Genomic DNA, 25,388 nt, shown 5'->3' on the forward strand with positions numbered 1-25,388 from the left:
AGACGGGACCCTGCACCTCCGAATCACACACGTGTTGTAAACCAGCATCACCTCAATGAAAATATTACTAGTAAAATAGGTGACACCTTCAGGAGGTGCTCCTCAGACAGACTCAGAAATAAGGCTTTTTAAAAAAAAAAATTTAATTTTATATATTTTTTACATCAGTCTTCATTTTTATACAATACAGGCTTTATCATCTCAGGCATAGTCCCCCTGAAATTCCCACCACCGAGTCACCCGCGCACCGTCACCACCGTCCCGTGTGCTCTTCCCGCGCCTGCTTTGATACAACGCCCTCCGCTCCCCCCCACCTGCAGAATGTCTCTGGTTTACAGTTGCTTGTGGATTTTGATGTTTACTTTATTATAATTACTTTTTCCCCCCGATCCCTTACTTAGATCCCCTACATTCCTCCTATAAGAGAAACCATCCGGTATTTTTCTTTTTCTTTCCGACTTACCAGAAATAATGTTTGATCAGCTCTTGGGACGTCTGTGTCCGGTCCTGTGGACACGCACATGTAGCCGTCACGAGGAATTTCCAGGGCATAAACACAGCTCGGCCTTACTAAGTCACATAACCCCAGACTCTTCTTTGTCTATTTCAAAGTTTTTCCTGCGCTCCCTGACATCCCTTTTTATGTCTGTAGATAAAAACCAGGCTCTGGACTGTGCTTGGTCTGGACCCTGCCTCCCCTTTAGGCTCATCCAAGATCCCCTGTTACTTCCCACCTCTGCATTCAGCTCCCACGAGACTCTTTGAACTCCCTCAGGTGTACCAGGCCCCTGGCACCCGAGATGCTCAGGGGCTCACTAGCCGCAGTTGTTTCCTCTGCCCAGGAGGTGCCCCTGCACCCCACCTCCCACCCAACTCACCCACTCCCCATCTGAGCTCAAACCCAGTTTCTTCAGGGACTTCCCCCATCCCTTAATCAAAGCTGCCTGCAGAACTTCTCCACAATTGGAATTAGAGTGTGACGATGTTTGATGTAAATTTAAACTCTGTGATTTTAAAATAGCCTGGTCTAAAAATATTAATAAAATCTCTTTAAGTTTAAATTTTGAAATAATGCAAACCTCCCAGGTTCAAAAAACATCCCACACAATGTCAGAGCTGCATTTCCGATGACTTTTGTGTGGTTTTCCCATCTTGTCCCAGGGCTGGCCCCTGGGTAACTGGTCCCCAGATTTGGGGTTGGGCGGGTGCCCTCTGGGGGCGGGGGTGGGGGGCTTGGTTATTATTGACCATGCAGTGTCATCAAGGCACCGCCAGGGGTCAGACTGCCCATCCCAAAGGAGGCCGCTTCGGCAGGAGGGTTATTTAAGCTGAAAATAATGGAGAACAAGACACCAGACAGAGCCCGTGCTCCCCTATTTTGTTCCAGGAGAGAGCATATTTTGGGGGGCATATTCTGATCCCCTTCAACTGGAAGGCACAGCCTTTCCCCCTCTGTATTCGCCTCCGGGTGTTCCTCTGAATCTATGACCCACACCTTCTGTTGCTGCCTATCAGGTGCACATGCCCTGGACTTGAGGCCCCGGCAAGATTCAAATGCAGTAGGGGGCAGTGGAGGCCTGTCCCTATGGGACGCGCCTGTGAGGCGGACAGTTAACATGGTCCTGCTTTCAGGAGATGGTCTTTTTCGGAAATGGCTGGTGCACCTATGTCTCTTCCAAGGAGCTGCCGGTGGGGAGCAGAACCCCCAGAAGACAACCCAGAGATGACTCAGTTCTGGGCAAACACTCCACAGCAACTGGTGCCACCCCACCTTTGGGTGGCCACATTCCAGGGCCTGCACCCTTAGGCCTGTTTTTCTTTTTCACAAAAGAACCTGTTCTCGGATGTGGCCGTGCCTGGCTGGGCGAGGAACCGGCTTCCCCGGTCTGGGGCTGGGGCCGTGCCGGCGGCGGGGAGCAAGGTCGGCCAGGGCATCCAGGCAGGAAGGGCTGTAGCTTCGGGCTGGTGGAGGAGACGGGCCGCTGCGCGGGCTGAGGACAGCCGGGCCGGGGAGGCAGCCTGGCACCCAGCCCCAGCGGGACTGGCTAACGATTAACAGGGACTGTGCAGCTCCGGGCACATGGGCCCGTGACGGCGGGGCCACCTCTGTTTGCAGCCTGGCCGTGACGCCACAGAGCCATTTCGTGAGGAACTTCCTGTTAACGTGAGGCTGGTTTTGGTTTCTTTGGTGGCCGGAGAGCAGCTGATTCCGCTTGGGTGGAGCGAGGATAGAGGCCAAGAAGCCCTCAGGCAATGGGGAGCCTTTGCTGAAGCCCTGAGGAGCAGACTGACCGGCCAGGTAAGACTCTCCGGGGTGTGGCCTGTCCTACTTTCTTGGGGGTTTCTCCACTGTGTCGGGCTCTCAGGAGAGACCTCTCAGAAGGCAGTTAGCAGGCCGCTGGGGAAAGTGCTGGGCCTCACACACAGGCTCTTTGTTTCCCGACTTCCACAAAGTTAAAAATTAAAAGAGCAGGCTGGTCGCAGAGCACAGGAATGCGGGGTGGTTTCTCCCCAAGTGGGCCTCCCCTTCACAGTGATGGGGTGTCAGGACGCCGTGGAAGCTGAGGCTCGGCCGGAACTGGAGGGGAAGGTCCGAAGGCCGGGCATCGCCCAGCTTCACGCCCATCTTCAGGCAGACTTTGAAAGGCTGTTTGTCGCTGCTGCCGACAGGAAGGCCTCCAGGGTTGCTCAGCGTACAGAGGTGTAGCCCAACTTGCTCTGGCGGGAAGTATTGGGGTGGGATATTGGGGTGCGCTGAGCTGCCTTCTCACTCCTGTCCATGTTTGCAAGAGCTGGGTTTGCTGTGGCACAGGGGATGCCTGGGTCGGGCCTTCTGCTCAGTCATCTCCGTGCAGGCACCTTGGGGTGTCAGGGTATCAGGCTCTTCCCAAGAACCTGAAATAGGGGTTTGTGAGTGGGGTAATTCAGTGAGGTGTGTTCCTCCTGAGAAGGTCAGCTTGGGGGGTGCAGGCAGACATCTGTGTTTGCCCTGCTGGGGCTTCAGCAATCCAGGGGGTTCTGTCCTGTCTGTTTAAATATATCTAAGATTACACAGCGGAAGATGTTGCGATGGTGACTTTGCAGCTTTTCAACCCAAAGTGGGTCATTTGAGTCTTAGATATGAATGAGACCTTTGACCTCAGGGACCTGTCAGTCTAGCCCCTGGGGGTCGGACCCTGAAATAGCAGTAGAGGCGGCTCAGTCAGGAAATCAGCTCCAGGGCAGCACTTCCCGTGTCTGAGGTCACTTACCACCGGTCGCTACTCGGCCCACCCAGGCGTGCTGCCCAGAGAGGGAGGCAGACCCTCACCCGGGGCAGGGGCAGCGGCCGCTCGGAGCGCTTGATGAGTAAGCTGGGCCTCGTCCGCAGCGGACTCAGTGAGGTTATCAGCAACGGGGTGGGGTTCCTCGGGGGCCCTGAGCTTGGCTGCCGTGTCAGTCACCTGGGTCCATGCTTCGAGCTTCTGGTAAAGCGTGTAGCCTCGGATGACCCGGGCTTGTCCTGCGCTGTCAGCTCGGGTCTGCCTGGAGGTGACGGTGGAGCTGTCAGCTGGTCCCGGCCGACCGTGGAATCCTGAGAACTAGTCAAGGCTTATGGGGTGCTTCAGCCCTGGGGGCCTTGGCTGGGCCTCGGGAGGCTGTGACTTCAGGCCGGTGCGTGCAGCTGCGGGATCCGAGGGGCGTGTTTCGGGCATCGTGGGGTCTGCGTTAGGTTTCTCCGCGGGGCGCGTTTCCACAATGGGTGGTGCCTTGGCAGACACTTTGGCTTCATGTTGGACCACCTGTTGGGGAGTTCAGCCGGGAAACAAAGAGGTGGGAACCCCACATTCCTTCCTGCCGGCTGTGAATGCCAGTGACCCTCAACGTAAGGTGGACGCCATGGCCTGTGCTCCTGGGGGTCCCTCACCTGTTGGCTTATTCAGCAACTTGAACGCGGTGCTCCGTGGGCTGGGCTTCGTGTCTGCTTTAGTTCTGTGTCTCCGCTCATGGGTCTGCCCCTGCAGGGAGGTCCCCCTGTCTTTGGGACAGGGGACTGGTCAGTGTCCACATGGCGTCCTGCTGGCACGTGGTGCCCCAAGTTTTGGAGGAATAGGGTGGATTCCCCCAGCGGGCCATGGGAACGTGTGGCTGTCAGAGTGCCGTGTGGGTGTGAAAATGGCCAGCCGTGGTGCCCTGCACATCGGTGGTGGACGGCCTGTTTGAAAAGAAGAGCCCCTTTTCGTGCCCAGTCATGGCATGTTTGGGGGTGACTGCAACCTCCAGGGATGGGAAGTGCTAGAGACCACCTTGGAGGGGCCTGTCCTGGAGAGGAAGGTGAGGATGAGCAGAAAGAACATGAGCAAGGGCATTACCAAGGAGCAGCGGGGTTGGAAGGAGGGGCCGGGAGCTGTACACAACAGAGCCCCCTGTGACCCCAGGGGCAGGGAGGCCTCACTCCGTTTGCCCGGGCCTCCCTGCCTCTGACCCCCCACTCTGCCCCAGCTCCAGAGCCCTCTCTGCAGCTCCTCAAACATGCCAGGCCTGGTCCTACCCCAGGGCCTTTGCACCTGCTGTTCCTGCTTAGTAAGCTCTCCTGAAGTCTCCTGTGACTGTGCTTCACCTTCTCAGGGTGCCTCTGTCCTCCCCATTGAAGTGCTGACTGGCACCCCTGTGCACAAGCCCCTCACAAGGCTCCTCCCTGTTCTGTTTCTCTCTAGACCTCTCGCCTCCTCCTAATAGACCTCGTGCCTGTTTCCTCATTTTGTTGCCTGTTTTCCCTTTAAAATATAAGTTGGTTGTGGGCAGCATCTTCCCCTCGATGACTAGAGCCACGTGGAAGCGAAGAGGGGTCAGCCCACAGGCCTGTGGCAGCCTGGTGTGGTCTGGTGTGGTCTGCTGTGGCCTGGCGCACCACGTGCTCCCCACCTTCTGCAGAGGCGGAGGGCGAAAGCCTCGACACCGTGATCCCTGCAGGAGCGGGCACCAGCAATGGGCCACAATGACAGTTCGGATTTGTGGCTCACCCAGAGTTTCTGATTCTGCAGGTCTGGGACGGGCACAAGATGTCACTTCTCTGGCGAGTCCCGTGGGCTGGTGCTGCCAACAGTGCCCTCAGTGGACATGGGCGCTGGCCGGAGCTGCTCCTGATGGACTTGCCCCCCCATGTCTTCCAGGTCAGGAAGGACATGAGCAGATGGAGGGCCGCCGGACTGGCATCTGGGCAGCGCTGGCCGTCCTGCTGGGGCTGGCAGGTAGGGATGGCTGATGGCCGTGGGGTGTGGGCGGGAGGGGGCCCAGAGGGGCTGCCACAAACTCCTTCCTTGGTCACTTCCCACTCAGCCCCCTTGCCACGTGACTTTCTCTGTGGGTGCCATTTTCTGCTGTGGTGACTCAATTTCAAATGTGGGGTGTCCTAAATGCATTAGCTTCCGAGTCCTTTGCACTGGGGTTTGTCCCCGGTGCCTTCCCGCAGCCACTGCTCTGGGTGACACGTCCTGCCCCAGCCTGTTTTTCCTTCTCCGCGTCTCTCTGGCCTGCAGGGAAGACCCGCTGGGCGTCACCTCCCTGCCAAACCTCCCTGACTTGGCGGCTTTTGGGGGTGCCCACCCCAATTCCCACTCAATGTCAGAGTGAGGGGCCACTGCTTATCTGGGAGCCATCCCGGGTGGGAGATGGGGCAGCGTCTCGCCATTAGACTGCGGGGCAGGGGCCGTGCACAGATGGACCTCAAAGCCCGGATGGTGCCGGCACAGGGCTTCCCGACTTTTGGCGGGTCGTGTCGCGCCAGGTTGCTGGTCTCATTCTCCCCAGCACATTTCAAGCTCCTCGCGGTCACCCCCTCATTTCCCACCTGGGTGCTGCTGGGCTCCGCAGCCATGCACAGGACGCCCTGCAGAGGCGCAGGCCTTGTCCCGCTGCCCCAGTCACCCCTTGTTCTGACTTGAATCTCACCACTCGTGTTTGTTCTGTGCTTTGTATGCATATCAACTCCCAGGCGACTAGATGCTTAAAAAGTAATTCTGCAATAGCCTGGGGAAATCCAATACAACAAAAATAAAACAGAATCGGTGGCACCGGGCTGGAGGCACCCCAGGAAGGACGCGCCCCAGGAAGGACGGCGTGTGGGTGCTCCTGGGCTCTGGCACCGGCTGGTGCTGGGGTGTCTGGGCCGCTGCATAGCGAGGGAGGGAGCTCTGCCCTGGCCCCCGCCAGCCTGGCTTAGCACAAGTGGAGTGGCCCAGACGCCCCATTTCAGGGCTTTAGAGGGGACGGATGAACTCAGGGATGAACTCATGGTCTTTCTGAGACACTTCCTGAAGTGCTGATTTAAGGCAAGGATGGCTTCGGGGGAGACCTGAGGATGGCTAATGAGGGGGGAGGGGAGAGCCTTGTGGGCAGATTCTAGAACGCTCTCCCCAGGACAGGGGGTCCACTGGAAAAAAGCCGAGCCCCAGAACCTTCATCTTAGAAAGTCCCAGGGTAGAGACACCTGGGTTTGGGGACTTGGCTTTGCACAGAGAAGGGAGCTCCGGGGCACCCAGGGGCTCCCGGCAGCCCCTCCCGCAGTGTTCCGCCAGAAGGCAGCATCCATCGGTGAGGACCCGTTTCCCTGCAGTGACGAGCAACACCAGGCGCAGCCCCTGCATGCAGAGCTTGGCCCCTCAGGGGAGATGGGCATTCACTGTCAGCCAAGGCCGTCACAACTGCACCGACTAGGAAGCCTGTTGTAGCATAATTTGCTCTAAGTGGGGTGGCCTGGGCAGGAGCCGAGGAGCGCACGGGACTGGCAGGCTGGTCGCTGCCGGCGCACAGGCCCGGGGTGGGGCGGAGAGAGCGGGTGCTCTGTCGGTGGGCGAGGCCCGCAGCAGCGTGCAGAGTGGGGGACTAAGTGAAGCTGGGGGGATGTTCGTGTGAGATAGAGGCGGGTCTCCAGCGGGGATAACGCTCAGGATTCTCTGGTCTTCATCCTGAACTGGAAACATTTTGCACGTCTGGGGTGCGGGGGAAGGAGGCAGGGCCGGGGCTCCCGACCACGCAGGTGTGCTGGTGGCCGCGTGGAAAACAGGCTCAGGGCCCTGGTGCCCCGGTGGTGGCGCTGGCACTTCCCGCTGTCCCCAAGACTAGCCAGGCAGCTCAGACGGGCCTGGGGACCCCCATCCTTCGCCTCAACCCAGATGAGTCTCGCTTCACCTTCTCCTCGGAGCACTTCTCTTGCCCGCCAGCTGCTTTAGTTCTCTTTCTGTCTTTCCATTTCTACTCGTTTCCAGTGCCAGGTAAGAGGTGAGAGAAGGCGGGGCCTACAGGGGCAGTGAGGATGCCAGAAAAGAGGGGAGTGGGCAGCGGAGGGGTCCCCGCCCCCACGCCGTGGGCGCAAGCAGCTGCCCTTCTGGGGAGCCGGTGCAGGAGAATGGTCTTCATACTCAGGGTCAGTGTAGGAGGCCTGGGGGCTTCGGGGGGCAGGGCAGCTGGCAACAGTGCCCCAGCAATGTCAGGCTGGCAGGCGCCAGGCAGAGGAGGCAGAGGCCAGGCTGGGGCTGCGGAAGGGAGGCTTTTGGGTGCTGCTGGAGGAGGCGGGGGTGTGGGCAGGGTGTGTGAGGAGAACCTTGCAGCAGGTAAACTCCGGGCTGGACCTGGTGTTGGGGGACGGGGCTGGTGGCCGAGGGTGGTGCTGGGAGAGGCCCTAGGTCGTTCCCGCTCTGCTCCTCATTTGCCTCTGCTGAGAGAGGACAGAGGGGAAAGGGTGTTGTGCTCTGTGCACGGGCCTCGTTACAGTTTCTCCTGCTTGTTCCGTGTCGGGCAGGTGGCACCCCTGGCTGATAAGATGCAGGTGAGAGAGGAAGGAGACGCCAGGGCCTCATGGGGCCAGAAATTCAGCTTCTGACTCAGAGGCAGGGCTGCGGGGAGTGACCCGTGGCGCCAGCGTGCTTCACGGGTAACAAGGTCAGGGGCATTTTGGTGCCCAGGATTTGGGACTTTCCATCCGGTCCCTCCTGCCTCCCCTTCTCCTTCCAGCTGCCCGGCAAGGCCTGCAGCCTGCAGGGTTCTTGGTGACTCCGCAGCCCACGGGGCATGTGGGGGCCGACTGAGCACACAGCGTCCTGCGGGGAAGCAGGCTGCCTGGCATGGCGCTTGCAGGCCCCTGGTGGCAGAGGGGTCCGCTTATTCTGTGCCATTCCCTCCCCCTGAGCTCCCTGCAAAGCCGGCCCGGGTCCCACCCTCCTTGTGTGCTCCCGCCAGCCCCCTGGCCTTGTCCAAGAGCCCTCGCCCCAGCATCGGGGTGGGGAAGAGCGTTGTCATAGTGGGGAGATGACCACACGGCGGTCTGTGTCCCGGGGTGCAGAATTGGCTGCTTCTTCCTCTTGCCCTTCTTCCCAAGACGCAGTTCAGGGCTGGTGGGCAGAGCCGAGCGGCCGCAGCTTCTCTGGCATCTCTGGGAATCCCTTGTGACTTCCCTTCTCAGGCTTTTTCCTTAAAAAAAAAAAAAAAAAAAACCCAAAACACCAACAAACGCAGAACAATGAGATCCTCTGTCTCTCTCATGCTCAGAGGCAACCGAGGAGTCGTGGCCACGTTCACCCAGACTCGGAACGAGGCTTGCTCACTTCTGACCTCTACCGAGCCCTCGCCGGCCCCCGGGGTGACAGCTGCCAGCACAGATGGGCCTCACTGTGCGCCCCGGGACAGTCACTCACCGCCTCGGGGGCTGGTTGTCTTCCAGCTTGCGGATCCAGCTACCAGATCGTCGAAGGCCCCCGGAACGCCACGGTGCTGGCGGGCTCGCAGGCCCGCTTCAACTGCACCGTGTCGCAGGGCTGGAAGCTCATCATGTGGGCTCTGAACGGGGTGGTGGTCCTGAGCGTCACGCCCTCGGGGCCCATCAACACCAGCGAACGCTTCACCTCCGCCAGCTACGACGAGGTGGGCGGCAACTTCATCTCCGAGATGCTCATCCACGACGTGCAGCTCAGCGACACGGGGCACATTAGGTGCAGCCTCCAGAGCAGCGACCGGGTTGGGGACGCCTTCCTGTCCGTCCAAGGTGAGAGTGCCCGGGACTGCAGGGGACATTTGGGGCCGCTGGGTTAAGTGTCGGGGACGGAAGGGACGTCTGGTGCCACACTGGGCTGCACCCTCAGGTGGCGTTATGCTTAGAATTCCTCTGAAAGGACTAAGGTTTCTTTTTAAAATTTATTTCTCCCCTCCCCTCCCTCCCTTCTCTCCCTCTTTGTTTTCCTTTTTCTCTTATTAAGAGACTCTTATTAAGACTCTTGAAGACAGTTTTAATCACTTTCCCACCTGGACTATTTCATAACCAAAACCTTTTCTGGAAACGTATCCTGGGATTCCTCTGGGTCAGTTTCACAGCAGTTCACAGTTCTTGCTGTTTCTCCAGGGTCTCATGTTCTTCTCTACTTCTGTGCCATCCTTCATGAGCAACGTTGACTCACACTTTCACGTTTTCCTCTTTCCCAATGAATTCCCCAATCTGGTACCCTGCCCTGGCCCCAGCGGTCTTCATACACGAAGGTGTGTGTGCCCTAAACACATGAAGTCTTCTAGAGAAAAGAGACGAGCAAACAAAATTTTTAATAATGGGTAATCACATTTTTTCATTTTAAAGGTAATTTTGAGGGGCGCAAGAGGTCATGCCACAGAGTTAGAAAAAAAGGATGTTTTTTAGGACGTTGTTAGCAAAGTCAAATAATTTTGCATTCCCTAAAACTGTGATGCTATATTATTTGCAGGTACATTGAGCTAGTAGGGCTCCTGATTCCTACTGCCACGTTTCTTACATGGCCACCCTCTGGCTTTCTGGTTTTTCCTTCTGTCTATTCACTTGCTCTTCTTGGAGAAAGTCCTGAAGAATTTGATCTATATTTATGTTACTATCAAATCAAATTTGATAACATTTGATGGAGACACGTCTACCCATTTCTATTTGCAGTTATAAAGAATTTGTCTAACTTGTCTTTATTTTTGTGTGTCTTTCACTCTGCATGGCTTAATTATTTTCCCCTTTTCATTGTGTCTGTATCGCATGATGGATGCTAACTAAGCCTAGCGTGCTCATCAGTTGACAGTGTATATAAAGGAAGTCGTCTCCTGCATGCCTTAAACTTACACAGTGACATGTCAATTGCAAAACAAATTCCAAAAGCAGCAACGTGCCAGGTAGAGCAGTGAATTCTAATCTAACAGAGAGTGAAAGCTCCTTTATACCGTTTTAGACTCCACAGTGCAACTAAATTTAATATTGTATTAAAGACTATCCATGATTATCAGAACACAGGGCTCCTCAATATTCCAACTATATCTCTGTGAAATTAAATTCTCTTTATTGGCTTTGAACAAAGTAATACATTGCAACAGATTGAATATAGAAGCAGATATGAGAATCCACCAGACATTCTGAAGATTTGCATGAATATAAAACAGTCTTCTTACTGATTTATTTTGATTTAAAGTATTTTTTTCATAAAAAGATGTTAATCTATATTAACAAGTCTGGGGCTATTATTGCTACTTTAAAATAAATATCAGAAAATAAATACATATTTCATTTGAATTTCAAATAGTAAATCGATAGCTATAACCCACAGAAATGAAAGATCATTGGGTCCTCGATGACGTTTTTGACTGTACAATGTTTGAACGCCACCGTTCTGGTCAAAACATCTCCGTCAAGAGGGAAAAGACAGAACCTGAATATTTCAGAGACCTGCCCAAGGGGAGAGAAATATTTATGAAAAAGCCGGAAGTGAGATCAGATTTATTGATTCTTAGTCCAGTGTTCTTTCCATTATATTACTTAGCGGGGAACTTTGGGGTAATTTAATTTGAATATATATTAGATTATCTGACTATCTATCTATCTAGGTCTATTGCATCAAGGCTGTGTCTTTCCCGGGGCCAAGTCTCAGGTTATTTTAGTGATATTAACACACTCAAATATATTTCCAACTGGGATTTTTACAGTATAAACTCTGGCATCTACACATGGGTCCTTAGTAAAAACTTGAACCTATCTAGGTAATATTATCAGATATATGATTTAGGTTAGTTATTTCTATTATTAGAATTCATTTTGCTGTAGCTTGTAACTAGAAAAATATTTTAAGACAATGTCATGGAAAATTATTAGGAAATGTGTGGCTCCAATGATAAATACAGTGAACCTGACCAATCAAAGTTCTGGAGAGACTTGCTTCCCACGAGGCTCTGAGAGCTGTTCTTACAATGAAATAAATGAAAGGATTATTTCCCTTTTTTCTTTGGCTCCTGGGAACTCAAGACAATTTTGCAATTCCACTTCCATCATCATGGAAGTACAACTTCTGTGACACCGTCTTTCTCATGTCATCCACATCCTCTTGGATCCTGATGTTTATATTCATTTTCTCTGGAATTAGTGTTTTTTGAGGGAGCAAATTCATCTTCTTTATAAGCCTGGCAGGTATAAACAGAGACAGATGTAACTTACATCTGTTTCTGATAAAGACACAGCCAATTTGGGTTTGGGAAGATCAGGTCTCCTGAAAAGTGAATTCAAGGAAAAGTTAAACAAAACCTGGAAATACAAGGCACGGTCATTCCCACAAATCATTTCTCTTTTCTTCTCCAGTCATGGGGAGCCTGCACATTCCCAACGACAGTCCTGTAGTCAAGGATGAACCTTGTAATGTGACCTGTCGTGCCTCAGGCTGGATCCCCCTCCCAGACATTTCCTGGGAGATTGGGGTTCCTGCGAGCAACGTGAGCTATTTTTCCATCCCGGACCCTGATGACCTTCAAAGCACAGTGAGTGTCCTGATGCTCACGCCCCAGGGCGATGGCATGTTGACCTGTGTGGCTCACTTGAAGGAGCTGCCCGCCCACAAGGCTGTCACTGTCAATCTGACCGTGGTTCCACCGGGTAAGCGAGCACTTTTGCTTTATGTAAATGATTGTTTCATGCTTTTATTTTATGTGTCTTGCTGCTTAATCCACAATGCCCACAAAAATCATAGGGGCACCATGATTTTCAAGCGAGCACTTTTGCTTTATGTAAATGATTGTTTCATGCTTTTATTTTATGTGTCTTGCTGCTTAATCCACAATGCCCACAAAAATCATAGGGGCACCATGATTTCAAGGAAGGGTGGTGATGGAGACAAGCTACCTGCAGTGTCAGCTTCATAGTCTGCAGTTTTGACTTGCCTTTAAAATTCCATCTTCAAGTGTTTCTCTGTTCTCTACTCATGGATGAATCTTGACAATTATTACCAATCAATTATTATCAAGTTCAAGGACAAATACTTGGATTCGACGTTTTCTTCCAACTTGACTGAGTTGCAGCTGGAGATCACCCCCTGGGCCAGTATGGAGTATGGAGAAGCTCTCCATACTAGGGGCTTCGGTTTGGAGCCTCCTTCTGAGGAGGGTTCTCTCTTAGGGCCTCTTAGATGGCTCCAATCTTAGTGGAGTTAGGATGTTTCACAGTGTACCCAGCAAATCTACAGGTATTTGTAAACACCAAGTCCATGTAATTTTTCATGATTAAATGACCCAACTTTAAAGTTTAAGTTCCAGAAACCCTACAGCAGGTTCCCCACAGGAGCCCACGGGGGCACACAGAGCTTGGATGGGCTGAATCACCTGAGCCAATGAGGAGATGTGGGGATGGGGGCTCAGTTTACAAAAGGAAGTGGGGGTGATAGAAACGTGCTGCAATTGGGTCTAGGTCCTAATGAATGGGGCAGCAGAGCCTGGGGGCTTGGTCCAAAGCTTTTCCCACCATGAAAACATATTTACTGAAGGCCTTCCACAGTGCAGAGCAAAGCTCCAGCAAAGCAAGCTAATGATGGCGATGATGCTGGTAATAAAGTAGGACTCCAGAGTACTCGCAAAGACATGGTTTGAAACTTCTCAAATATTAACCAGAATACCGTGCGCCACAGCCCTATGTGTGGAAGCCGAAGTTGTGTCCGTGGTCGGGTGCAGGACAGGGGCACTGTGTGGTTTGGAATTTGATGTCTGTGGAGCTAGCAAACGGTGGGAGGTGGCCCCAGCATCTTTAAACTTGTGTCCTTTAATCACGAAAAAATCATGTGGACTTGGTGCTTACAAATACCTGTAGATTTGCTGGGTAAACTGGGAAACATCTTAATGTTTGACCCGGAATCTGCTCATGGGTCAAGCGTTCCTCCACTGTGTGATGGCCCCGGACGGTGGAGGAGTGTCTTGAATCGGCAACGCCAAATTCCACACAGAGGGGGCTTCAGCAATGGGAGTTTATTCTCTCATGGTTCTCGAGGCTGGAGATGTGAGATCAAGGTGGGGGCTGAGTCGATCCCTTCTGAGCAGGTGAGGGGGAATCTGTGCTTGCTCTCTAGCTTCTGGTGGTGTGGCGGCCATCTTTGGTTTTCTGGCTCAGATGCTTCACCTGGTGTCTGTCCTCACCCTCACGTGGCACACTCCTGGGTGCGTGGCTATGTCCAAGTTCTTCTTATGAGGACACCAGTTATTGGATTAGGGGCCTGTCCATTCAATGTGGCCACATCTTAACTAAATTGCATCTACAATACTCTATTTCCATCTACAAGACCATCTACAATACTCTATTTCCATCTACAAGACTCTCTTTCCAAAGAAGGTCCATTCTGAGGAGTAGGAGTTAGAGCTCCAACAAGAACTTGGGGTCCTGTTAGGACCTGTTCGGCACCTAACCGGTGTCTCCCCAAGATGTTCCAGACTCACTTGGCACATCCCTGATGCAGCCAGGAATCAGTCACTTCCCGCCCAGCTTGCTCTTACACTATTTAAATATGATAAAGCCTGGTGTAAGCTTTGGAAGGGAGATTAAAAAAAATCTCATTAGCACCAAACGGAATGAAATGGACTTTTTAAACCACACTTTTTAACAAGGTAGCAGAGCAACTGAGAGCCCTGGGCTGATGATCAGCGCCCCAGCAGAATGAGTGTTAGAGAGCACTTGCTTGCAGAGCTTCCCTTTGTAGAGGAAAGGCCAGGGGTACTTAATTCCCCGCTCAGGTCTAGTTGAGCTGAGTGCGCCTTAGATGAGGACCAGTGAAGTGAGAGGCAGGGGGGTGGTGCTGGGGTCCCAGCCTCACGGGGAGGCGGGCAGGAGGGGCCTGGAGTGGCCTTCAGTGAGTCTGTATCGGACTCATTTGGAAAAGGGTAATTTGCTTCTAAATTATTCATCAAGATCCAGAGCAGCTGGTGGCTGGCTGCCTGGTGTGTGTTTTATGCAAGTTTTAGTGGATGACAACCTCATTACCGAAGCCTCGCCTGACCAGGCTCCAGGGAGCTGGGCATGGCTTTTAAAAAAGGGTTCATGCTAATGGCTTTTAAAATCACCGGCCTTCTCTATCCCAGAGGAAACAGACAGCACGCACGCAGACACACAGGGAGCCATGTTTTTATGACACCTTGTAGGATACAGTGATTTCTGGTTAAATCTCAGTTTTGTGAGAAGTGGCAGTTGCAAGGGCAGCCCGGTGTGAGGAAGTAGTTCTGGGCAAGTTACTTAACCCTCTGTGCCTCAGTTGTCTCATCTGTAACAGTGCCAGCTTCTTAGGGTTGGTGCTGGGTGGGCAGTAGCGTGCAGGACAGTCCTGGCTGGGGAGCCCTGGGCAGGCCAGTGAGCGGGTCATCACTTGCTTCCTGGGTCCAGACATCTGCGGTGCCCCCTCCAGGCAGCACCAGGCAGGCTTTGCATGCAGTGGGGGCACCGTTTTGTCTCAATCCACTTGGTTTTGAGAGATTCTATGTGCTCTTTTAAAACCCTGAGCATTCCTTTGAGATGGTCTGGGAAATACGACTTTGCTTGTCTCCACAGATGGGGGACGGGTAGTCTGGAAGCTGAGGTTGAGGGCGCCTGTGAATGCAGACTGAGCTGTAGGGTGCAGGCTGTAGGGTGAGGGAGCACAGGAGGGGGAGGGTGGTGCTGGACTTGGAGAAGGGCTTCCTGAGTCTCAGAGGTGGGCTCCGCGGGTAGAGTTTACTCAGCACCAACCACCGTGAATCACTTCCCCACAACCTCACTGCGGCACACCCAGGGCTCAGCGTCCGCCCTAGACTCCCAGCTCCCTTCAAGCCCAGGCAGGATCAGCCCCAGAAAGAGCACCCCGACCTGGAGACAGGCTGGCCAAGTGCAAAGACCCAAGTCGGTGACCCATCCAGCCGGCCAGTCTCTGTCCGGGTGGCTTATCTGACAGGATGTGGAGACGCAGACCTAAGATTCTGAGATTTCTGTCCATTGTTTTGATTTTTGATTCATCCACATACAATTCCAATTTATTTCTCTTTCCATTCATGGCAAGTCTATACATTGAAAATACTAATTTCACAGTAAACAAAAATATCCACAGCAGCTTTGCATGCACAGGGGTGTATCAGCAATGGACGACGAAGCAAATCTTGTTAAAACACAAAGGGGCCTCCCAGGGAGCTCTGGGACCAGCCCGCCCCCTCACAGTGCGGACAACATGCTTGTTTTGGGCTCCGGGGAGTCATGGGGCAGCAGCTGGGGTCTCTCTTACGTGGGCAGCTCCCCGGAAGACCTGGCCCCATGGAGCGTGGTCACAGCCAGTGGGGATTAAAGAAGGATCCACGTGGTTTCCCGACACCGTTGATTCTGGATGAGAGTTTGGGGCTTTTGGGGAGCGCAGGCATCGGTTTGCTGAACGTGTGGCTGAATGAAGGGACTAGAGAGTGGGGAGACCCCGGTGTTGCCTGTTCCTGAGTCCGTTGTCAGGCGCAGCAAGAGCCCCTTCTTTCCTTAAACAGGCCCTCCCTGGAGCTGGCGGCCGGCTCTGTGCTCGGCCAGAGGAGAGGCCACTGCAGCTGGGCCTGACAGGGCTCTCTCGAGCAAGGGACAGAGCGGCCCCCAGGAGAGCTGGAGTGAATCAACATGGACGTTGGTTTTTCCCAGTGGGAACGTTGAGCCTGTCTCTTCGATCTTGAGCCAGACCTGAGTGTTTAAGGGCCCCCGCCCCCACCCCCGCCCCCAGGCTCTCTTCTTAGAAAAGCTTCCAATTCTTGCAAACTTCAATTTGTCAAAAGTTCATCAGACTGAACTGAGCTTGACCCTTACAACCTCAGACATGGCGCTCGCTCTGCCTTAGCGTGTTCTCAGAACGTTCACAGGTATCTCCCGCGTGTCCATCGGTCTGGTGGGGCAAGAACTGGTGCTGATGGGTGAGCCAGAGGCCAAAGGGAGCAGTCAGTGCAGCCAGGGGAGTTCGCTGGCTCTAGTCAGTCACATGAGCCCGCCCAAGGCTCCTTGTCCGTCCTGAAGCCTCCCCAGTGGTTTGAGTTTTAATTCCAGCTTGTGACTGTGGTAAATGCAGCGCTGGCTTCAGAATTTTCTTGACACCCGTGAGAGGGAGAGTGCGGAGCACCCTGGAATGTGGAGATTGCTCCTGTGGTGTGTACCTTTTCGGCTGCACATCAGAGATTTCCAAGGGCGAGGTTCACTAACCACCAGCCTGGAATCCCCTGGTGCCATTCCAGACCCCCGAGGTGGGCCCTGAATCTGTGCGTGCAGCCAGCATTCCCGGGGCGTGGGATCTGCTCTCTGGAGTCAGGGGGCAGGCCCTATCGTGCTGGGTGTTAAGGGATTGACTGTTTTAAACTCTCATTCTTGGGCTGGGGAGGGGCCGTAGGGGAAGGCTGTCAACCTGTCCCCTCCCTGTTCCACCTTCTCTGGGGAACTCATTTCTTACCTCTGGCAGTTCCAGCACATCTCAGGAAAGTGGTGGGTGGTGTGGAGAGAACATTAAGAAGGTACTTTTCACTTTCCTACAATTCTGCATTTCGTGTCTGGGCACCAAGACATGGGAGAAGAGGTAGCCCCAGGCCTGGCTCAGCAGCCGACTGCCGGGTGTGTGGCTTTCTCTTCTCCATGTAGAGTCGGAAGGGAACCCGGTTTCTTAATCTGTCCATGTATCCATCCATCTATCCATCCTCACACCCATGCCCCATCCATGTCTCTGTCTGTCGGTCCATCCATCCATCCATCCATCCACCCACCCAGCCATCCAAGGTGAGCAGTGTGTGTCTGGTGCTGGGGGTATAAGAACTCATTCTGTGCATTGAACTTGCACACAGGAACAGCAAACTGTGATTTCAAGGTCACTTTCAAGGTCACCACTAAGTAAGGTCATGCGAGAATTGTTTTTTAACTGTAACTTCTGGTTCCAAAGTGCTGGAAGGCCTTGGAGTTAAAAGCAAACCCTATCATTTTCATAGGAAGTCTGTTGTTTTGGTGTTTTCTAAAGCCTGGCCTCTAATAGAACAGCAGCATTTATGCCGCGACACTGGCCAAGAACGCAGGGTTGAGTGGCAGCCTTTACTGAATAGCTGTTCACATTCAAACAGATGAACTTGAATGTCTGTGGTTTGACTTCGCTGGTGCCCAGCAGGGGGACGTGAGAGGTAGGAGGGGGTTCTCTTTAGAATGTCCTCATAAGGCATTGGCTGAGTGGCGTCCTCCGAAGGACGCTCCTCACGAAGGCAACATCCTACATCTGTGCACACTGAGCTCTTGAAACACAGCCAGTGCGACGGAGGCGCCCAGTACTTAATTGTATATAATTTTAATTAATTTAAATGTGGCTTTAGATAAGCACATGAAGCTGGCCATGGGCATTCTGGCTGAGATGTGGCTGTCAAGCCTCAAAGGCTTTTTCCTCTCTCGTCCCGCCTCTCCTTCCTTTCCTGCTCACCAGGTCCTCCTCTCTCCCAATGCCAGGGCTCCTGGATCAGACAGACAATAGGGCAGAGTGGGGTGGGGGGAAGGTGGCCCCAAAGAGCCATAGAAAAATCAACCAGTGGAATGGAAATGACTCTTGTGGGAGGGGTGAGTGGGAGTGACTTGTTGTAAATTCTGGGAGTTTCCTCAGTTTGTCTGGATGTCCTTCTGACTCTGGACTCTCCTGGGTGGGGAAGTGGGAGCGAGACCTAGTTTCATTCTTCCAGCCTGTGCAGGCATAACTGCTCGCCAAGAGTTTCCTGACTAAGTAAGGGATGCGGGAGCCTGGCCATCACTTCCGTGACCTCGGAGAGTTGTCACAGCCCTGTCTTATCTGCCTCCTGGAATGTCAGAGGTCGTAATCAGGGAACCTTGGACTGTATCATGAAGGAGGCATTTATTGGCAGCAATAAGGGTTGTCATAGAACATTCTAGATGGACTGCATATTGAACTGTGGTGGAGGGAACTTGGCTCTGACATCTCCAAGGCCCATAGATTCTTGGCAGGTGGAGAATCAGCGGTCGGTGCGGGCAGCGCTGACAGTCTTCCCGTCTTTCATGTACAGGCAGCATCCAGAGGCAGGGGGCCTCGCTGCCCACCTGGGCCATCATCCTGCTAGCTGTGTCCTTGTCGTTGCTTCTGATTCTGCTAATTGTTCTGATTATCGTATTCTGCTGCTGCCGTGGCTCCAGGAAAGGAAAAAAAGGTAATTTTGGTTCGTGGAGGCTGGTTCATGTTTTTGAACTCTGTAAAAGCAATCGAGGTTCTTCAACTCTTGCAAAAGGTGCATGTGCTTTCAGCGACATTGAAAGGAAATGCATTTAATTCCCTGCCTGTTAAAGATATGGTAATGGTAATACCATAGTGTTTGGTCTGTTTAAATTATGATAACAGCAGCTACTACCTCTTGGGATGTTGAATGACTAAATGAGGTAACACCCTGCAGGCTGGCACAGACCACGTTGAGTGCCGAGAGTGAATGAACTACAAGGTCACAGATACTCGGTGGTGTGGGTGTTAAAATCAGGGAGTCTATAAAAATCGGTGAGATTTTATTTTCAGAATTATCATCCTGCTTTTGCTAATGTGATTGTTCTTCTTTTTCAGAATCGAACTATGACAGTGAAATAAGGTAGGCCTGAAAGCCCATCAGTTTTCTGAATACAAAATCAAACAACAGCAACGAGACACACCCACGCGCACACCCATATTCACACCCACACACGCCCACTTACACGCACACCCCCATTCGCACACGCCCCACACTCACATACACCCCCACAGCTCACACCCCCACCCACGCCCACCCCAGGCACGCCCACCCCCTCACCACCCCTCACCACCCCCCACCCCCCTTCACCCCCCCCTCACCCCCCCTCACCCCCCCTCACCACCCCAGGCCCGCGGCCCGCTGGGGTCGGCCCACCTGGGGGAACCCCTGGGGGCTGAGTCTGGAGGTCCTGCCGGCGGCTGCCGTGCGCAGCCCCTTCCGCCAGGGGGCGCTGCCCGACCGCGTCCGTCCTCGGGGGTGGGGGGGCACCTGCTGGGCGAAGAGGGGGCCCGGGCGCTGGACTCGGGGCGTCGGGGGGGGGGCTCACGACGGGCACCTGCGGGAGGCGGCTGGGTCCCTGCCGGGGCCGCCAGTCGCCGCGGGCACTTTCCAGGGGACCTGGCAAGGCCTCGAAACCCCAGGCCGCCCCCAGGGCGCCCCCAGGCCACCCCCCAGACTGCCCCCCAGGCTGCCCCCCAGGCTGTTCCCCACGTCGCCCCCCAGGCCGCCCCCCAAGGCTGTTCCCCACACCGCCCCCCAGGCCGCCCCCCTAGGCCGCCCCCCCAGGCTGCCCCCCAGGCCGCCCCCAGGCCCCCTGAGCCCCCCGGGCGGGGGTCTGCCTTGGCGCCGGGGCGCAGCGCGGGGGCCCTGCGGGGCCGGCGGGGGCGGCTCTGGCAGAAGCGCCTCCAGTTCCCCGTCCTGGTCCGGGTGAGGCGCCCTTGAGACCCGCGGGCCACTCGCCCCGCAGGGGGCCTCCGCGGGCACGGGGTCGGGGTCGGGGTGGGGGGGGTGGAGGGGGCCCGAGGGGGGTGGGGGGGCGCGAACACGCGGGGCCCGGGCGGGGCGGGCCTTCCCCGGGCGCGCCGGACCTGGCCCCGCGCGGCTCCCTGACCCCTGGGCCCCGGCGGCCGAGCCCGGGGCGCCCGGGGCGCGCCCGGAGGGGTGAGGGGTCCCCGAAGACGAGCTCAGGCTGCGCGCGGAGCCAGAGCCGGAGGGGGCGCGCAGAGGGGGCTCCCGCGGGGAGGGCCGGGCAGGGGGGCCCTCAGGGAGCTGGGCCGGGCCGGGCCGGCCGCGGGGTTTCTGGGCGCGCGGCTGGGGCGCGGCCCTGAGGTGCTCTCGGTGCCGATCCGAGTCCGTCCTCCTGCGGTCCAGGTTCCCGCGTTTCCTCCCCGGTGGCTCCCGGCCCGGCCTGTCCGCCCGCCGAGGCCCAGCGCCACGAGCCCGCGGCCGCCCCGGACCTCGGCGTCCCGCGGGGCTGCTCTGCCTGCTGGGGGGTCGCTGCTTAGTTCTCCTGTGGTTCCTGCGCGTTGGGGCGAGGAGACGGAGCAAGGAGGGGTTCAGGGGCCGCGCGGTCTCCCCCGTGCAGACAGCGGGCAGCTCGGGTTGGGAACCGGGTCGCCGGGCTGCACCCTGCGCGCAGCCCCTCTGCCGGGAGGAGACGCAGGGGGGGTCCCGCCGGCCCGCTGTCCCCCTGCGCCCCTCCCGCCGTGTCATGCCGCCCCCGGCTCCTGGGAGGCGTCTGCAGTGAAAGAATCTTTTGCTGTAAAACCAGGGCAGAAGGAATGGCGTGGAAATCACCATCACCCTGTCGCCAGGGCCACTGCTGTTGTCAAGGGTGTGCCCACCACACGCTTGTGTGTTCACACAGACACGCGCACACACAGAACAGACGTGCCACAACTCGCTTTCTCACTTGGCACCGTTCTGGAAACTATTTCTGTTAACAAATACTTGCCTCCCCCATTTTTGTTTTATTTGCTGGATAAATTGTCTTATTGAAGTATAAATACAGCCAAGGGCGGGCGAGTGGCTCCATGAACTGCCACACACCAGTGTGCCTGGGCCTCGCAGAACCAGCGCCCCAGCACCCCCAAAGCTTGCAGGCCCCATCAGTTGCCCAGCCTGCCGCAAAGGCCCCATCTTCCAACATCTGCCCTCACGCTCCGGGGTTAGGTGGATGTGAACTCCGTGTCCATCATCATCCTGTGCACTCTCCTGGGGCTTCTCCGGCCTCCCTCTGGGGCTGCAGATGCAGGTGTCTGTGATCTGGTCCTTCTGTGCTCTGGGCCTGAGTGCACCCCCTTTCCACCTCACTTTTGGCGTTCGGGGAGTTTTCAGGGCGGGGTGGCTGTGGCTGTCACGCACGTGCGTCCTGACGAGCACTTCGAGGCAGCTGCGCGGGCATGCTTCCCCGCCTCACTCCTGGTGGGTGTGCAGCTGCTGTCCAGGGAGGGCCGCAGGGCAGGTCTGTGCCCAGCCTTAGACCCCACGGCCGCCCAGACTTCCACACAGGCCTGCAGTTCACACCCCAGCAGCGGCATGCGGGCTCTCCCGGCCTGCTGTTCTCCGGCGGCGCGGGCTCCGGGTGAGAGACCATCACCGCGTGGTTCACGCTTCCTGTGGCTGGGCACGGGGCGGGGGGGGGGTGTGTGTGTGTGTGTGTGCAATTTTGGCCATTGTCGTCAGTGATTAGTGAACAAACGTTCTTTCCAGTAAATCTTTGCACCAGTCTTTGGTTATTTCCCTATAGAAATGCTTAGGAGTGAAGCAGGAATGTATCGAGATCTTCGGCTAGCCATTGCCAGACTCTTCCCCTGGAAGCGGCAACGAATTTTGCGTTGTTTCAGAGGTTGGCATCTTTTTTGAATCAAGTGCTTGAGTGTAAATATTTTTGGCTCCATGAGCCACACGCTCATCTCAGTGACTCAGTGCAGCCGTTGTGACTTGCCCGCCGCCGTCTGTGAGGGGAGCAGCCAGGTGGACCTGCGTTCCGATTAAACTGTGTTTGTAAGAGCAGGTGGTGGGTCCGAACGGCCGGCAGGCACCGTCTGTGAACCCCACTTTATTTGGTGGGTGCTTCCTGAGGATTGACTTCTGATGGGGAGATCACACACCCGCCGTGTGAGGCTGCAGGTCTGCCCATCAGGGAGTGGGCGAGCCCTGGGCCGTCTGCAGGGCTGGGGGACAGGGTCCCCCCACCTCGCCACTCCCCAGCCGGCAGCCTCCCTGGGCCTCCTGGAGAGTGCGGCTGTAGGATGTTCCACTGTCCATTAACATTTGGCTGTTGACAATGGTCTCCTTCTAGGAAATCTGCAAACCCGAAGACGAGCGAGACCTCTGAGACGAAGTCAAAGGACGGAAATGAAAACTATGGCTACCAGGCAGAGGAGCTGAGGCCCACAAGTGAGTGGACAGGCGGGCACAGGGCGGCGTGAGGACAGATGACCCAACCAAGGGCGGGAGGCTTTGTTTGCATGCTTTTCACAAGAGGGAGAGATTGTGGACTAGAAATATAGGAGTAGATTAACAGTGAGCATCTGCCAATTTGCCTCCAGTTTAGAGTCCAGTGAGGTGACCGTTGAGGAGTCTTAAAAATAATTTTCATGTTTCAAGCTTACCGATTTTTTTATTTTTTATTTTTCATGCTTTCTTTAAAGGTTTTTCACCCATGGAGGGCAGCTTCCTTACCTCAATTAAAACAGAAACTCAGGAAGGCAGGAAGGAATCTTTTCCTCTCTCTCCACATTGCAGGGTGCTGAGAACCCAATGTTGCAAGCCTTGTAGTGCCTAAATGTTCCCCCTTTAGTGATGCACTCACCCCTGGGCATCTCTGAAGGCCGCCTCCCGTCTCCAGTGACTAATGAGCAGAGGGGCAGAATTTGAATCTGGTTCCTCCATGGTAGGAGAAGGTAGATGAGAAGGAAAGGTGCACAGATGGCTTCTTAGCAGTCAGAGATGGGGACTGGTCCTGACCAGTTACCCGGCCACAAAAATTCCATGCAAGGATTTTTAGTTAATTGATTCTTGTTGAGAGGTCTGAAAACCATTTTATTTCCACTTTAATTGGGCTGCTACTCTCAGTAGCTCTGTTTTTTCCATTCTGTGCTGGCATCTACTGGCATCCCAAGTCGTATGCTTCAGGTATAAAAATATCCTCCAGAGCATCGACTATGACCTTTGATAATCTGACCACAGGTTCTGGCAAAAGTTGCCCTTAGTGAATATTTACTCATTATTAATTCCTTAGCGTTTTGAGCAATTATCAACATCTTGCCCCAGACCCTTGCCTTGTATATATTATTCTTGGCCAGCCATGAAAGCTAGGGGTTCATCTTGTCTCTGGATGAGACTAACATGTCAAGAAAGGAATTGAATCTGTGTTAGTTTGCTGTGTTTTTATTTCATTAGAAAAATAAAGTCTATAACCTCAAGGGAACTTTAAAAAGTCCCTTTGTGGTGAAGGATTATTCAGCTGCAGAGAAGCTACATAAAAGAAAGCAAAGCCTTATAAATCAGATTGTTGAATGTTTGCTTGGATTTGGCCACTTTTCTGAAATTGTTCTTTGTTGCAGCCATCACTTACCTCCCTTCGAAGTCCCCTGCATCTGGTGCTCCAGAACAACGCGACAGCAGACAGCCTCGCCAGGTGACTAGCTTTCTCCCCCCCTTTTGTGGACCATTTAAAAGCTCTTGCTTCTTAATAGCTGACTATTAGCTGGTGCGTGTTGCTTGGTCCTGATGGAGTAGTGCTGCTTTGGCTCAGCTCTGTCAGCTGGAGCGATGGGGCCCGGCCCCCAGTGTCTCATGCCCTGGTTAGTGGCGGCTCTAAGGCCAAGGCTGGGTCCCCATCCCTGCCTTGTGCACTTGTCTGGGAGGGTGGCTTAATTTGGGACACATGTGGCCGGAGGCAGTGTGGTGGTGAGCTGCAGGTCTAATTTTCTATATATTCCCATGGGCCTAGGTCCCAGTGTTAGGGGGAAAAGGATGTCCCAAAGCAAATTCCATATAGGCTTTGTGGACTCCACCCCCACCCCAGGTCAAAGCCAAAGACACTGGGAACTCCAAATCCCATCACCACCAAAGGGAAGGTGGCTGGGACCTGAGGGTGGGGTTAAGCAGCCAGGTGGATACAAAAGGCAGACACGTGGGCTTTGGGGGGCTCTCTCTCCATTTTGGGCTCTCGGCCAGCTTGCAGCGTCCGGTCAGCTCTGAGAGTGACTTTGGGTTTCCAGGTCGTCGGATCGGGTAGGACGCATTAAAGACTTTATTTCCCTATTTTCTCCCTGAGTTGTACCTTTTCCTTATTTTCTTTTTCTCTTGTAAATAAACCTTTTATTAACCCTTTTGTGTGTGTCTGTAGTAGAGTATTCATAAGTCCCTTTAAAGCGCGCGGGTGAGGACCCACAGCCAGGAACCCGTTTAATATCGGGGCTGCTCTATAACAGCTTGGCGCCCAACGTGATTTGCAATTTCACCCGTGGTTGACCAGCCCAAAGTAATTTTTCTTGCGTTGGTCACCATAAAAGCGCATTAGGTCTGCAGGACTCGCAGTGAAACTCTTTGTTTCACGTCTTGAAAAGTTTTTTTTTTTCCCCCCGCGCATACGGCCGTTGTGGGTGTGGTTTTGACCCAAACGCGGCCTCAACCATGAACTTCAGCAGTTTAATCCCTAACTTGAGTTCTTTCAGTTTTTTTCCGGCCTTGAATTTAAGTAGCCTTTTTCCATTAAATATTACCACCAGTTTGATAAGTGTAAATAATTGGATTAGACCTAGCTTATGGCACGTGATTTTAAGCTGTTATAGAGCAGCCCCGATATTAAACGGGTTCCTGGCTGTGGGTCCTCACCCGCGCGCTTTAAAGAGACTTATGAATACTCTACTACAGACACACACAAAAGGGTTAATAAAAGGTTTATTTACAAGAGAAAAAGAAAATAAGGAAAAGGTACAACTCAGGGAGAAAATAGGGAAATAAAGTCTTTAATGCGTCCTACCCGATCCGACGACCTGGAAACCCAAAGTCACTCTCAGAGCTGACCGGACGCTGCAAGCTGGCCGAGAGCCCAAAATGGAGAGAGAGCCCCCCAAAGCCCACGTGTCTGCCTTTTGTATCCACCTGGCTGCTGAACCCCACCCTCAGGTCCCAGCCACCTTCCCTTTGGTGGTGATGGGATTTGGAGTTCCCAGTGTCTTTGGCTTTGACCTGGGGTGGGGGTGGAGTCCACAAAGCCTATATGGAATTTGCTTTGGGACATCCTTTTCCCCCTAACACCAGGACTTCCTTTCAGCTCTGCTCCCCTGGCGCCCAGCACCCATGTGATATTCTTGGTGACCTGTACCTGCTATGCTTGTGGGGAGGGCGTGGGTGGTACCTGTATCTGCCCCCTGCAGGCAGAAGACGTGACCCAGGTCACATCCGGTCACTCTCGTCCTTGCCTTCAGCACCACCTGGGTTCTGCACATCAGCGCCCAGTCTCTGAGCCGTGGAGAGTCTCTCCACACCCCATCTTCCTCCTGCATCTCCAAGCATGATTTGAATGACACCCCCCACTCGACGGTTACTAAAACAGAAAACTGGAATTTTAACATTTTTTAAATGAG

At 54.3% G+C, this 25,388-nt stretch overlaps 1 protein-coding gene across 1 annotated transcript; it reads left to right on the plus strand.

Annotated features, from left to right (window-relative positions):
• Positions 1–3,879: 3,879 nt before the first annotated feature.
• IGSF5 (immunoglobulin superfamily member 5) lies at positions 3,880–22,691 on the plus strand (the record flags this gene model as incomplete). Its single annotated transcript, XM_084232762.1, has 11 exons — positions 3,880–3,943; positions 5,154–5,231; positions 8,699–9,019; positions 11,603–11,893; positions 18,301–18,441; positions 18,843–18,867; positions 19,135–19,263; positions 19,560–19,713; positions 20,959–21,250; positions 21,298–21,370; positions 22,091–22,691. 11 exons carry the CDS (start codon positions 3,880–3,882, stop codon positions 22,218–22,220), a joined length of 1,698 nt encoding a protein of 565 aa, XP_084088888.1. The 3' UTR covers positions 22,221–22,691.
• Between the last annotated feature and the right edge of the window lie 2,697 nt (positions 22,692–25,388).

Source organism: Talpa europaea, assembly GCF_964194135.1.
Source record: "Talpa europaea genome assembly, chromosome: 4".
Lineage (NCBI taxonomy): Eukaryota > Metazoa > Chordata > Mammalia > Eulipotyphla > Talpidae > Talpa > Talpa europaea.